Genomic DNA, 15,035 nt, shown 5'->3' on the forward strand with positions numbered 1-15,035 from the left:
AGCCTCAGCCCTCGAGCTTGTCCAACAGGTCTGAGATTCTTGCTCCCTGTGCGGATGAGAGTGGGGGCTGTAGGCAGGGAGCCATTCAGGAGGGGGGAAAGAGGAGAAATGTAGTGGTAATTGGGGATAGTATAGTTAGGGGAATAGACAGAGTTCTCTGTTGCGAGGATAGAGCATCCCACATCTTTCCTGTAATGAGGCGACCCAAACTGAACACAATATTCCAAATTGGTCCAACCAGAATTTTATAGAGCCGCAACATTACGGCTCTGGAACCGTGATTAATGAAGGCCAACACACCATATGCCTTCTTAAGCACCCTATACTTGCTGCATAGCAAATTTAAGTGATCTATGGACATGACCCCCAAGGTCCTTCTCTTCCTGTATTCCACCTTCAAATTCAACCTTCCAAAGTGAATCACTTCACACTTTTCCGTATCGAACTCCATCTGCCACTTGTCAGCCCAGCTCTGCATCCTGTCAATGTCCCATTGTAACGTACCACAACCTTCGATACTATCCACAACTCCACCAACCCTTTCCCCGTGCAGACTCGAGTCAGCACAACAGTGTGGGCCAAAGGGCCTGTACTGTGCTGTGATTTCAAATACCAGGTGGTAAGATTGCACAGGGGTGCTAGAAGGTTTGTGACCCCTTTAAAACTTTCTCTATTTCTGCATAAATATGAGCTAAAATGTGATCAGATCTTCACGCAAGTCCGAAAGCTAGATAAAGAGAATCCAATTAAAAAAAACACAAAAAAGCATTATACTTGTTCATTTATTTATAGAGAAAAATGATCCAATATAACATGTGTTTGTTGGAAAAAGTATGTGAACCTTTGCTTTCACTAACTGATGTGACCCCCCTTTTACAGCAATACTGTAACTTCAAACAAACGTTTCTGGTAACTGTTGATCAGACCTGCACATCGGCTTGGAGGAATTTTAGGCTATTCCTCCTTACAAAACTCCTTCAACTCTGAGATGTTGGTGGGCTTTCTTGCATGAACTGCTTGCTTCAGGCCCTTCCATAACATTTCTATAGGATTAATATCAGGACTTTGACTCAGCCATTGCAAAACACGAATGTTCTTCTTTTTAAACCATTCTGTTGTTGATTTACTCTTGTCTTTCGATCATTGTCTTGTTACATTTTCCAACTTCTGTTAAGCTTCAGGTGACAGATTGCTATCCCAAAGTTCTCCTGTAAAATTTCTTGAAACAGTTTTGAATTCATTGTTCCCTCAAATGATTGCAAACTGTCGAGGCCCTGAGGCAGCAAAATGGCCCCAAACCACAATGCTCCTTCCACCATGCTTCACAGTTGGGATGAGGTTTTGGTGCTGGTGTGCAGTGTCCTTTTTCCTCCAAACATAGCAATGTGCATTTCCACCAAAAAGTTCAACTTTGTCTCAACTGTCCACAGAACATTGTCCCAGGAGCGTTGTAGAACATCCAAGTGGTGTTTTGCAAACTTGAGATGCGCTGCAATGTTTTGGAGAGCAGTGGTTTCCTCCGTGGTGTCCTTCCATGAACACCATTCTTGTTCAGTGTTTTTCTTATAGTGGACACATGAACAGAGCCTTTAGCAAGTTCTAGAGATTTCTGCAGGTCTTTCGCTGTTACCCTTGGGTTCTTTTTCACCTCCTTCAGCACTGTACATTGTGCTCTTGGTGTGATCTGTGCAGGATGCCCACTCCTAGGCTGAGTAGCAACAGTACAGAGTTTCCTCCATTTGTAAACAATTTTTCTCACTGTGGACTGTTGAACACTCAGGTCTTTAGAAATGTCTTTTTTCCAGCTTCATGCATCTCTACAATTCTTCTAAAGTCCTTTGGAAGTTGTTTTGATTGAGACATGGTGCATATAAACAGATCTTTCTGGAGAAGAGCAGGCTCTGTCAGTAACCTGACTCTGTGTGACTTTTTTTTTTAAATATATAGGACAGGGCACCTCTACAACCCACATCTCCAATCTCATCTTATTGATTGGGACACCAGTCTTCAAATAGCTTTTGCAGAACCCCAGAGGTTCACATACTTTTTCCAACAAATATATGCAATATTGGATCATTTTTCTTAACAAATAAATGAACAAGCGTAATTTTTGTTTTGATATTTATTTAATTGGATTCTCTTTATCTAGTTTTAGGACGTGTGAAGATCTGATCACATTTTAGGTCATATTTATGCAGAAATAGAGAAAATCCTTTCTAGCACCACTGTAAAGAATAGAGTTGTAACCATTGATCTGGACAATGGACAGTTGACTAAGCAGTGATGTTAACTACAAAGGTAAAGAAGCTGAGGAAACGACCCAGTCGGGCCGGACGATTCCCAGACTCTGGAACACACCTTGTTTCTGGCTGCTTTTCTGGGAGCGCAGGCCTAGTTCCAGCTGTTCAATGCACCAGTCCACTTCTCTCCGGAGCTGTTCTTCTGCAGACTGGGAGTGGAGAAAGTGGGGATGTTACAGTAGCACACAGGCATTCCAACACATACAAATACCAGCTGCAAGACACGTGACACAACCCATATTGTGGAACATGTGAAGAAAGGCAGGAGAATGCACCTTAAACCTCTGCAGTGTCTCAGAACACAGAACCTCCATCGCCTGCGCACGTTACAGATAAAATGGCTGAAAGAGAAATGAAAGGCTATGACCATAAGACATAGGAGCATAATTAGGCCATTCAGCCTATCGAGTCTGTTCTGCCATTCTATCATGCCTGATACATTATGCCCCTCAACCCCCATTCTCCTACCTTCTACCCTTAATCTTTGACTAATCAAGAACGTATCAACCTCCAAGTTTTGGGCCCCATATCTCAGAAAGAATGTGTTATCAATAGAGAGAGTCCAGAGGAGAGTCACCAAGATGATTCCAGGAATGAAGGGGTTAACATATGAGGAGCATATGGCAGCTTTGGGCCTGTACTCACTGGAATTTAGAAGAATGGGGGGGGGGCTCTCATTGAAACATACTAAACGTTGAAAAGACTAGACAGGGTGGATGTGGAGAGGATGTTTCCTGTGGTGGGGGTATCCAGAACTAGAGGGAACAGCCTCAAAATTCAGGGGCAACCTTTTAGAACAGCGGTAAGGAAGAAATACTTTGTCTAGAGAGTAGTAAATCTGTGGAATGCTCTGCCACAGACGGCGTGGAGGCCAAGTCCACGTGTATATTTAAAGCGGAAGTTGGTCATTTCCTGATTGGTCAGAGTATCAAAAGAAACGGCAAGAAGGCACGTATAGGGTTGAGTGGGATCCATGATGGAATGGCAGAGCAGACTCGATAGGTTGAATGGCCTAATTCTGCTCTTATGCCGTATGGACTTAAATATATCCAATGATCTGGTCTCCACAGTCGTCTGTGGCAATGAATTCCACAAATTCATCACCCTCTGGCTAGGCAAATTCCCCATCTCCATTCTAAATGGATGTGCCTCTGATCCTAGGCGTCCCCCATCCCCACTACTGGAAACATCCTCTCCACGGCCACTCTATCTAGGCCTTTCAATATTCTATTTCAATGAGTTCCTGTCTCATTCTTCTAAACCCTAGTGAGTAGAGGCTCAGAGCCATCAAACGCTCCTCCTGTTAATGCTTTCATTCCCGGGATTATTCTTGTGAATATCCTGGAGAGCACGGCTTCCCAACACGGGCTCCTCAGACTCCTTGGTTAATGGCAGGGGTCCATGGTATGAAAAAGATTGGGATCCCCTACTCTGGACCCTCTCCAATTCCAGAACATCTTTTCTTGTACTGCCCACAATACACCGTGTGGTCTGACCACAACAGTACCGTTTAATAACCACTTGGACAGGTACATGTGGGGGGGGGGGGCGGTGGCAGGGGGGAGGGTTGTTGGAAATTGGAAGGACAGGGTTCGAGCCGCACGCAGGAAATTGGGATTGGCTGGGTGGACACCATGGTTAGCCTGGATTAGTTGGGCCGAAGGGCCTATACCTGTGGTGTACTGCCCTATGAGACATCCCAGTTTCCATACCAGACTCTGTACTCCTATCGAACCCTTGCAGATCCTCTCTCCTCCCGTAGTATTGTGGCTCAGTTCCTTCTGCTCTTTCAAGAGCCGCGCGGGGGCTTTACTATGGCCCGCTCTATTCTTCTTCTTCTTCTTTGGCAAGGGTTTGGAAGCTGAGCTTTCAACATCCCCAAGCTGTTCGATCCGTGTGGGATTGGCCTTCGACTCTCTGAAATGATTAAGTGCCTCAGGGTCAGAGGTGGCAGAGTTCAGTTCAGGCTCGCAGCTCAGTTCTCTGGGGGAGGATTGCAGTTCCTGTCCTGGGCCATGAAGAACAGCAGCTATGTCGTCACTCTGTTGTGGCCTGTCAGAGTCTCTGGGCCTGGAGGTTAAGCAGCTGTGAGCTGAGTGCGCCCCTGTTGGGGCATCACTCCTCCCCTTAGGAACGTCACAGTCAAACTGGAAGCTACAACGTGACTGGCTACAGCTCCTGGAGTCTGGCCGATGATCTGCAGTGGTCGAATTCAGAGCTGCCGAGAAAAAAATAATTAGTTGGACAAACACAATGCGGAATATCTACTCTGTGAAACCCTGGGAGAGTTTGATATAGGTAACAGAGATCTGGTAACTCTCGCAAGTTTCTACAGATTACCGTGGAGAGCATTCTAACTGGCTGCATTACTGTCTGGTACAGAGGGGCCACTGCACAGGATCGGAAAAAGCTGCAGAAAGTTGTAAACTCAGCCAGATCAATCCTGGGCACTGGCCTCCCTTGCGTCGAGGAATCATCACCCAGACTTTCGAAGCACTAAACCGCAGGGTAAATGAAGCTGGCTGATAAAACAAAAGCAGGAGGTTTGGTTGATGGGGACGTGGTTCCAGATGGTAATGGGAATAGTTACGGACAAGTCAGGAGGTTTGGTTGATGGGGACGTGGTTCCAGATGGTAAGGGAATAGTTACGGACAAGTCAGGAGGTTTGGTTGATGGAGACGTGGTTCCAGATGGTAATGGGAATAGTTACGGACAAGTCAGGAGGTTTAGTTGATGGGGACGTGGTTCCAGATGGTAATGGGAATAGTTACGTACAAGTCAGGAGGTTTGGTTGATGGGGACGTGGTTCCAGATGGTAATGGGAATAGTCACGGACAAGTCAGGAGGTTTGGTTGATGGGGACGTGGTTCCAGATGGTAATGGGAATAGTTATGGACAAGTCAGAGGTTTGGTTGATGGGGACGTGGTTCCAGATGGTAATGGGAATAGTCACGGACAAGTCAGGAGGTTTGGTTGATGGGGACGTGGTTCCAGATGGTAATGGGAATAGTCACGGACAAGTCAGGAGGTTTGGTTGATGGGGACGTGGTTCCAGATGGTAATGGGAATAGTTACGGACAAGTCAGGAGGTTTGGTTGATGGGGACGTGGTTCCAGATGGTATGGGAATAGTCACGGACAAGTCAGGAGGTTTGGTTGATGGGGACGTGGTTCCAGATGGTAAAGGGAATAGTCACGGACAAGTCAGGAGGTTTGGTTGATGGGGACGTGGTTTCAGATGGTAATGGGAATAGTCACGGACAAGTCAGGAGGTTTGGTTGATGGGGACGTGGTTCCAGATGGTAATGGGAATAGTTACGGACAAGTCAGGAGGTTTGGTTGATGGGGACGTGGCTCCAGATGGTAATGGGAATAGTTACGGACAAGTCAGGAGGTTTGGTTGATGGGGACGTGGTTCCAGATGGTAAGGGAATAGTCACGGACAAGTCAGGAGGTTTGGTTGATGGGGACGTGGTTCCAGATGGTAAGGGAATAGTCACGGACAAGTCAGGAGGTTTGGTTGATGGGGACGTGGTTCCAGATGGTAATGGGAATAGTTATGGACAAGTCAGGAGGACTGAAATCTGACAAACAGGACTGAAGGCAGACAACACGCTAAAACAGTCGGGGCAGGATCAAATTAAAAGAACTCATGAGAAACAGTAAGATACTGAGAAATCCAGAGCAGGGGTTCCCAACCCGGGGACAATGGGCCCCTCGGTTCATGGTAAGGGTCCATGGTATAAACAAGGTTAGGAACCCCTGGTCTAGAGGAACAAAGGCAACTTGGTGATCACATCCCTAGCATCCTGAAGGGAGTGGCACAGGTTGATAAGGGATACAAGGAGGGTGAGGCACTCACTATCTAACCCCATATATGTCACCATATACAACCCTGAGATTCATTTTGTTGCCGGCATTCACATTAAATACAAAGAAAAAAAAACAAGCAAAATGACTATGACAAATAAATAAGCAATAAATACCGAGAACTTGAGATGAAACGCCCTTGAAAGTGAGTCCATAGGTTGTGTGAACGGTTCAGTGATGGTGAGTGAAGTTGTCCCCTCTGGTTCAAGAGCCTGATGGTTGAGGGTTAATAACTGTTCCCGAACCTGGTGGTGTGAGTCCTGAGGCTCCTGTACCTCTTTCCTGATGGCAGCAGTGAGAAGAGAGCACGAGCTGGGTGGTCGGGTGGTGCTTCATGATGGATGCTGCTTTCCTGCGACAATGCTCCATCTAGATGTACTCAGTGGTGGGGAGGGCTCTACCTGTGATTGACTGGACTGTATCCACTACTTTGTGTAGGCTCTTCTATTCAAGGGCATGGGTGTTTCCATACCAGGTTGTGATGCAGACAGTTAGCATCTCCACCACACATCTGTAGAAGTTTGTCAAAGTTTCAGAAGACACGCTGAATCTTCACAAACTTCTAAGGAAGAAGAGGTGCTGCCGTGCTTTCTTTGTAATGGCACCTACATGCTGAGCCCAGGCCAGATCCCCTGAATTGTCAACACCAAGTAATTTAATGTTGCTGACCCTTGATACCAGAGCAGGGGGTGTGTACGTTGCTAGGTATGTGCAGTCACTTTACAGCAGGAAGAGCAGGTCAGCACGGCAGAGGGGCAGAGGGGCAGAGCAGATACGCCAGAACGTTGTTTGCAGTAAAAACCGTACAGTAGTTATGATGGGCAGATGGACAGAGGACGTGTCTTTGGAAGAAAGGAAGCTGAATGTAGATTTAATTGAAGTGCATAAAACAACAGGAAGTTTTCCAAATGGACAGGGCTTCCCAGCACATTCAATGTGTCTATGTCAGGGCAACCACTTCCACTGCTCTGTCTTCACCCTGCATCCCTGCATACTCTTCGCTTTCAGATACCTGAAGAAAAATCTACCTCCCCACCTGTCTGCTCCCAACCAGAACTGTTCATTGTATGAGAGATCTTCCTCATCAGCACATACAAACTGCAGGAGGAACCCAACAGGTCAGATAGCGTCTACAGAAGGGGAGACGCAGTCGAGTCCCTTCACCAAATCCTGATAAAAGTGTCTTGGGCAGAAAACTTGTGATCCTCCAGCATTTTCTGCGCGTTGCTCTGGATTTCCAGCATCTGCAGAATCTCTTGCGTTTAGGGTTTCTCTTGTCACTTCTGGCTCCTTTGACACACTGCCATTCCAGGATCCAAAGGGCAAAAGAAAATTGACAGCATTGCACACAATATGCGGGAGGAACTCAGCAGATCAGGCCGGTCCAGGGTAAAAATGGCCCATTTATCTTGGATGGGAAATCAGTAATTTGGCACATTTGATTCAGTTCCTAGGTAAAAGATTAAGAGGGGAATGAGGGAGGTATTCTCCTTCAAACAGCGATAGTGGATTTGGAACTGGCTGCCTGAATGGGCAATAGACGTGGAAACCCTCTTCAAAGTCAACAACATCTGGGGTAAGTATTTGATGAACTGTAACCTGCAAAGCTACAAACGCCGAGTTGATTTAATCAGAGTGTTAGAAACACAGACCCAAAGGCCATGCTGGCCCACACCACAAGTTATTGATTCTATGAGGACTTTGATCCCATAACAACCACGACACACACAAAATGCTGGAGGAACTGAACAGGATCGGCAGCATCCATGGAGAGGAATATACATTCGGGATCAGGCTGGGACCCTTCATCAGCCACTGGGGGGGGGGCGGGGGGGGAGCAGGACACGCAGGAAGGTGATAGGTGAAGTCAGGATGTTGAGGGATCAAGTGAGAAGCCGGGAGGTGATAGGAGGAAAAGATAAAGGGCTGGTGAAGAAGTAATCTGATAGAAGTGGAGAAGGGAGGGAGGGAGACCACCAGGGGCTGATGTTAGGCAAGTGTGAAGAGGTAAGAGGCCAAAGTGGGGAAGAGAAGAGGGAAAACAATGTTTGGGCCATCAGGTTGGAGGTTACCTCGAAGAATTATGAGGTGTTTGTCCCCCGCCCTGAGAACGGATCATCATGCCAGAGGAGTCCCAAAACTGTTCAGGATTAATGGAAGCAGACAGATTGTATTGGTCAAAGGTTAACAGAACGAAGGCAAGGTCAAAGGTTGATGGGAGAGAGCAGACCTGACAGAAATGGGAGTGGGTAGGGGCAGAGGTTAGTGGAAGGAAGCAGGGCCCAGGCGTGTGGGAGACGGGAGGGATGGCATAAAGGTTATGGGATAGTACAGCCCAGTCCATCGTGGGTAAAGCCCTCCCCACCATTGAGCACATCTACATAGAGTGTTGTCACAGGAAAGCAGCATCCATCATCAGGGTCTCCCCACCACCCAGCTCATGCTCTCTTCTCGTTGCTGCCATCAGGAAGGTGGTACAGGAGCCTCAGGTCCCACACCAACGGGTTCAGAAACAGTTATTAACCCTCAACCATCAGGCTCCTGAACCAAAGGGATAACTTCACTCACCATCACTGAACTGTTCCCACAACCTATGGACTCACTTTCAAGGACTCTTCATCTCATGTTCTCAATATTTATTATTATTATTTTGTTTGCTTTTGTTGTTTTTATGTAGTTACTGTGAATGCCCACAAGAAAATTAATCTCAGGGTGGTATATGGTGACATATACAGTATATATGGTCCCAGGATTATATATAGTGACATATACTGTATGTACATGGGGTCTCAGGGTTATATATAGTGACATATACAGAATGAACATGGTCTCAGGTTGTATATGGTGACATATACTGTATGTGTACGGTCTCAGGGTTGTGCATGGTGGCATATACAGAATGTGATGATAAATTGACTTTGAACTTTGAAGGTGACGGGCTTGGTGACTGGAACTCATTGCCCATCAGATGGCACTGGGGTCTGCACCGTTCAGGCAGCACCTAGCCATGGTGTGTCTGCTCACCTTGCTCTGTCACCAGGAGCTGACTGACTCCAGTCTGCAGCTGCTGGATGCCTGTATCCAGTTCCTCCTGGGCAGTGCCCTCAAGAGTCTGTAACGGGACATTTCAGAGAACGGACTTGTGAGTAAAGACAGAGTAAACTCCTTTTGGTAATTCACACCACCCTGACCAAGATCTGTCCTTGGCCCCTTCCCACAACTAATGAACACGATGCCCATCAAGATTTGCACCTGTCTCCATACCATCTCTCCCGACACCACCACCCCCATCTGTCCCTTGGTTTTGGAGAATCAGACATCTCCTCTATGTAGATATCAGGAAGACCAAAGCCCTCTCTGTCCTTGGTTCCTCAGTTTTGGACCGTATCTCCACACCATCCATGAGATTGATTCTCATATCAGTAAACACTGGCTCTGCCTCAGCTCTTCTGCTACTGGGACCTCTTTCCAGCCTTGGTCATCTACTGACTCAACTGCCCCACAGAATTGCCAGGGACACATCTCAAACCACCCTCTTTGTGCATCACTCCCATACTCACTGACCTATGATGGCTCCCAGTTAACCCAAGTCCTGATTTTCAAATTCTCATTGCAGTTTCCTCCCACATTCCAGATACATACCAGTTCCAAAGACATATTGCACAGATTAGTAGGCTCACTGATCAGATGTGTGAAATTGGGTGGTGCGGGCTTGGTGGCCGGTAATCTCCAAATCAGGGATTTCCAACTTTCTTTTCTGCTGTGGACCAAAACCATTAAACAAGGGGTCCATGGACACCAAGTCTGAAACCCCTGCTCTAAATAAAAATGAATTAAAAACTAATTGTCAACTTTACTTACTTCCTCCATGAAGATATCTAGAAATCGCTGGGCTCCTCCACACAGCAGTGCTCAGCCCGGGCGCCTGAAACAACAGAACCCAGTGACAAGGCTTTTGACAAGATCCCACACAGGAGATTAGTGTGCAAACTTAAAGCACACGGTATTGGGGGTAAGGTATTGATGTGGATAGAGAATTGGTTGGCAGACAGGAAGCAAAGAGTGGGAATAAACGGGACCTTTTCAGAATGGCAGGCGGTGACTAGTGGGGTACCGCAAGGCTCAGTGCTGGGACCCCAGTTGTTTACAATATATATTAATGACTTGGATGAGAGAATTAAATGCAGCATCTCCAAGTTTGCGGATGACACGAAGCTGGGCGGCAGTGTTAGCTGTGAGGAAGATGCAAGGTGACTTGGATAGGTTAGGTGAGTGGGCAAATTCATGGCAGATGCAATTTAATGTGGATAAATGTGAAATTATCCACTTTGGTGGCAAAAACAGGAAAACAGATTATTATCTGAATGGTGGCCGATTAGGAAAAGGGGAGGTGCAACGAGACCTGGGTGTCATTATACACCAGTCATTGAAAGTGGGCATGCAGGTACAGCAGGCGGTGAAAAAGGCGAATGGTATGCTGGCATTTATAGCGAGAGGATTCGAGTACAGGAGCAGGGAGGTACTACTGCAGTTGTACAAGGCCTTGGTGAGACCACACCTGGAGTATTGTGTGCAGTTTTGGTCCCCTAATCTGAGGAAAGACATCCTTGCCATAGAGGGAATACAAAGAAGGTTCACCAGATTGATTCCTGGGATGGCAGGACTTTCATATGATGAAAGACTGGATGAACTAGGCTTATACTCGTTGGAATTTAGAAGATTGAGGGGGGATCTGATCGAAACGTATAAAATCCTAAAGGGATTGGACAGGCTAGATGCAGGAAGATTGTTCCCGATGTTGGGGAAGTCCAGAACAAGGGGTCACAGTTTGAGGATAAAGGGGAAGCCTTTTAGGACCGAGATTAGGAAAAACTTCTTCACACAGAGAGTGGTGAATCTGTGGAATTCTCTGCCACAGGAAACAGTTGAGGCCAGTTCATTGGCTATATTTAAGAGGGAGTTAGATATGGCCCTTGTGGCTAAAGGGATCAGGGGTATGGAGGGAAGGCTGGTGCAGGGTTCTGAGTTGGAAGATCAGCCATGATCATACTGAATGGCGGTGCAGGCTCGAAGGGCCGAATGGCCTACTCCTGCACCTATTTTCTATGTTTCTATGAAAGGGTACAATCGCTCTGCTCCCAAGTGGCTGTCACTCAGACAACTATAATATGTGAAATCAAGTTCAAGTTTAATTATCAGCCAACCATACACATGAATACAGCCAAACAAAACAGTGTTCTTCTGGGACCAGAGAACCAAGAGTCACATATAATTATGATAGCAGAAAAACATAAAATTACAAGAGCCTGTAGAATGATGGTGCATGGGACGTTGTCCTGGAACCACGTTTCTACAAGCACAAGCACGCAGCAGTTCCTCATCTCGTGCAAGTTCAGCCACAGACACAATCCAGCTTGTCTTCCACCGAGCGAACACTGGAGGGCAGCAGGGCCAGGAGGAACCAGCCCCCACTCCAGCAGCTCAGTCATCTCCAGCATCTTCTTCCCTGCCGGCTGCAACAGGCACGAGACACTGGTCTGTGCCACAACTGAGGCCATGCAGGCACCCCCCCCACCCCCGCCATCAGTCTCACCAATGAGCCAGTATTCTACATTATCAATGTTCAACAAGGTCTTGGGATCACAAAAAGAAAACACCAAAGAGCCAAGATCCCACACCAGCCAAGATCAGCAGAAAACACCAATGCTTTAGGGGTGGCGAGGTGCTTTGCTGGAGTCTGTGCTGGCCCCTCCCATTGCTACTGCTCTCCAGAGCTTCCTCGGTGAAGAACAAGCTGCCTGTGTTGGTCTGCGACGTGCTCAGGAATGGCTGCATGTGTTGGTCTGCGACGTGCTCAGGAATGGCTGCATGTGTTGGTCTGCGACGTGCTCAGGAATGGCTGCATGTGTTGGTCTGCGACGTGCTCAGGAATGGCTGCATGTGTTGGTCTGCGACGTGCTCAGGAATGGCTGCATGTGTTGGTCTGCGACGTGCTCAGGAATGGCTGCATGTGTTGGTCTGCGTGCTCAGGAATGGCTGCATGTGTTGGTCTGCGACGTGCTCAGGAATGGCTGCATGTGTTGGTCTGTGACGTGCTCAGGAATGGCTGCATGTGTTGGTCTGCGTGCTCAGGAATGGCTGCACGTGTTGGTCTGCGACGTGCTCAGGAATGGCTGCACGTGTTGGTCTGCGACGTGCTCAGGAATGGCTGCACGTGTTGGTCTGCGACGTGCTCAGGAATGGCTGCACGTGTTGGTCTGCGACGTGCTCAGGAATGGCTGCACGTGTTGGTCTGCGACGTGCTCAGGAATGGCTGCATGTGTTGGTCTGCGACGTGCTCAGGAATGGCTGCATGTGTTGGTCTGCGACGTGCTCAGGAATGGCTGCACGTGTTGGTCTGCGACGTGCTCAGGAATGGCTGCATGTGTTGGTCTGCGACGTGCTCAGGAATGGCTGCACGTGTTGGTCTGCGACGTGCTCAGGAATGGCTGCACGTGTTGGTCTGCGACGTGCTCAGGAATGGCTGCACGTGTTGGTCTGCGACGTGCTCAGGAATGGCTGCACGTGTTGGTCTGCGTGCTCAGGAATGGCTGCATGTGTTGGTCTGCGACGTGCTCAGGAATGGCTGCATGTGTTGGTCTGCGACGTGCTCAGGAATGGCTGCATGTGTTGGTCTGCGACGTGCTCAGGAATGGCTGCATGTGTTGGTCTGCGACGTGCTCAGGAATGGCTGCATGTGTTGGTCTGCGACGTGCTCAGGAATGGCTGCATGTGTTGGTCTGCGACGTGCTCAGGAATGGCTGCATGTGTTGGTCTGCGACGTGCTCAGGAATGGCTGCATGTGTTGGTCTGCGACGTGCTCAGGAATGGCTGCATGTGTTGGTCTGCGTGCTCAGGAATGGCTGCATGTGTTGGTCTGCGACGTGCTCAGGAATGGCTGCATGTGTTGGTCTGCGACGTGCTCAGGAATGGCTGCATGTGTTGGTCTGCGTGCTCAGGAATGGCTGCATGTGTTGGTCTGCGACGTGCTCAGGAATGGCTGCACGTGTTGGTCTGCGACGTGCTCAGGAATGGCTGCACGTGTTGGTCTGCGACGTGCTCAGGAATGGCTGCACGTGTTGGTCTGCGACGTGCTCAGGAATGGCTGCACGTGTTGGTCTGCGACGTGCTCAGGAATGGCTGCACGTGTTGGTCTGCGACGTGCTCAGGAATGGCTGCACGTGTTGGTCTGCGACGTGCTCAGGAATGGCTGCATGTGTTGGTCTGCGACGTGCTCAGGAATGGCTGCACGTGTTGGTCTGCGACGTGCTCAGGAATGGCTGCATGTGTTGGTCTGCGACGTGCTCAGGAATGGCTGCATGTGTTGGTCTGCGACGTGCTCAGGAATGGCTGCATGTGTTGGTCTGCGACGTGCTCAGGAATGGCTGCATGTGTTGGTCTGCGACGTGCTCAGGAATGGCTGCATGTGTTGGTCTGCGACGTGCTCAGGAATGGCTGCATGTGTTGGTCTGCGACGTGCTCAGGAATGGCTGCATGTGTTGGTCTGCGACGTGCTCAGGAATGGCTGCATGTGTTGGTCTGCGACGTGCTCAGGAATGGCTGCATGTGTTGGTCTGCGTGCTCAGGAATGGCTGCATGTGTTGGTCTGCGACATGCTCAGGAATGGCTGCATGTGTTGGTCTGCGACGTGCTCAGGAATGGCTGCATGTGTTGGTCTGCGACGTGCTCAGGAATGGCTGCACGTGTTGGTCTGCGACGTGCTCAGGAATGGCTGCACGTGTTGGTCTGCGATGTGCTCAGGAATGGCTGCACGTGTTGGTCTGCGACGTGCTCAGGAATGGCTGCACGTGTTGGTCTGCGACGTGCTCAGGAATGGCTGCACGTGTTGGTCTGCGACGTGCTCAGGAATGGCTGCACGTGTTGGTCTGCGACGTGCTCAGGAATGGCTGCACGTGTTGGTCTGCGACGTGCTCAGGAATGGCTGCACGTGTTGGTCTGCGACGTGCTCAGGAATGGCTGCACGTGTTGGTCTGCGACGTGCTCAGGAATGGCTGCACGTGTTGGTCTGCGACGTGCTCAGGAATGGCTGCACGTGTTGGTCTGCGACGTGCTCAGGAATGGCTGCACGTGTTGGTCTGCGACGTGCTCAGGAATGGCTGCACGTGTTGGTCTGCGACGTGCTCAGGAATGGCTGCACGTGTTGGTCTGCGACGTGCTCAGGAATGGCTGCACGTGTTGGTCTGCGACGTGCTCAGGAATGGCTGCACGTGTTGGTCTGCGACGTGCTCAGGAATGGCTGCACGTGTTGGTCTGCGACGTGCTCAGGAATGGCTGCACGTGTTGGTCTGCGACGTGCTCAGGAATGGCTGCATGTGTTGGTCTGCGACGTGCTCAGGAATGGCTGCATGTGTTGGTCTGCGACGTGCTCAGGAATGGCTGCATGTGTTGGTCTGCGACGTGCTCAGGAATGGCTGCATGTGTTGGTCTGCGACGTGCTCAGGAATGGCTGCATGTGTTGGTCTGCGTGCTCAGGAATGGCTGCATGTGTTGGTCTGCGACGTGCTCAGGAATGGCTGCATGTGTTGGTCTGCGACGTGCTCAGGAATGGCTGCATGTGTTGGTCTGCGTGCTCAGGAATGGCTGCATGTGTTGGTCTGCGTGCTCAGGAATGGCTGCATGTGTTGGTCTGCGACGTGCTCAGGAATGGCTGCATGTGTTGGTCTGCGATGTGCTCAGGAATGGCTGTGTGCTTGTTTTTCCAGAAACCTGGCTCCAGGACAACATCCATGCACCATCAACCTGCAGGTCGTGAAACACAAGGACTTGGGCTCTTACTAACTCTTCTTTCAGTTAGTCCTGACGAAG

At 49.2% G+C, this 15,035-nt stretch overlaps 1 protein-coding gene across 2 annotated transcripts in view; it reads right to left on the minus strand.

The window, feature by feature from the left end:
• Window positions 1–15,035, minus strand: part of c9h8orf33 (chromosome 9 C8orf33 homolog) — a 41,205-nt gene that overhangs the window by 20,969 nt on the left and 5,201 nt on the right. For both annotated transcript variants that reach the window (XM_063059487.1, XM_063059488.1), the window contains exons 2-5: window positions 10,032–10,095; window positions 9,195–9,282; window positions 4,013–4,518; window positions 2,359–2,449 (exon numbers count right to left, since the gene is read on the minus strand). In XM_063059487.1, the coding sequence (XP_062915557.1) occupies window positions 2,359–2,449; window positions 4,013–4,518; window positions 9,195–9,282; window positions 10,032–10,040 (694 nt within the window). In that variant the 5' untranslated portion in view covers window positions 10,041–10,095. The remainder of the gene's footprint in view (window positions 1–2,358; window positions 2,450–4,012; window positions 4,519–9,194; window positions 9,283–10,031; window positions 10,096–15,035) is intronic.

The sequence above is a fragment of the Mobula hypostoma genome, chromosome 9, assembly GCF_963921235.1.
Source record: "Mobula hypostoma chromosome 9, sMobHyp1.1, whole genome shotgun sequence".
Classification (NCBI taxonomy): domain Eukaryota; kingdom Metazoa; phylum Chordata; class Chondrichthyes; order Myliobatiformes; family Myliobatidae; genus Mobula; species Mobula hypostoma.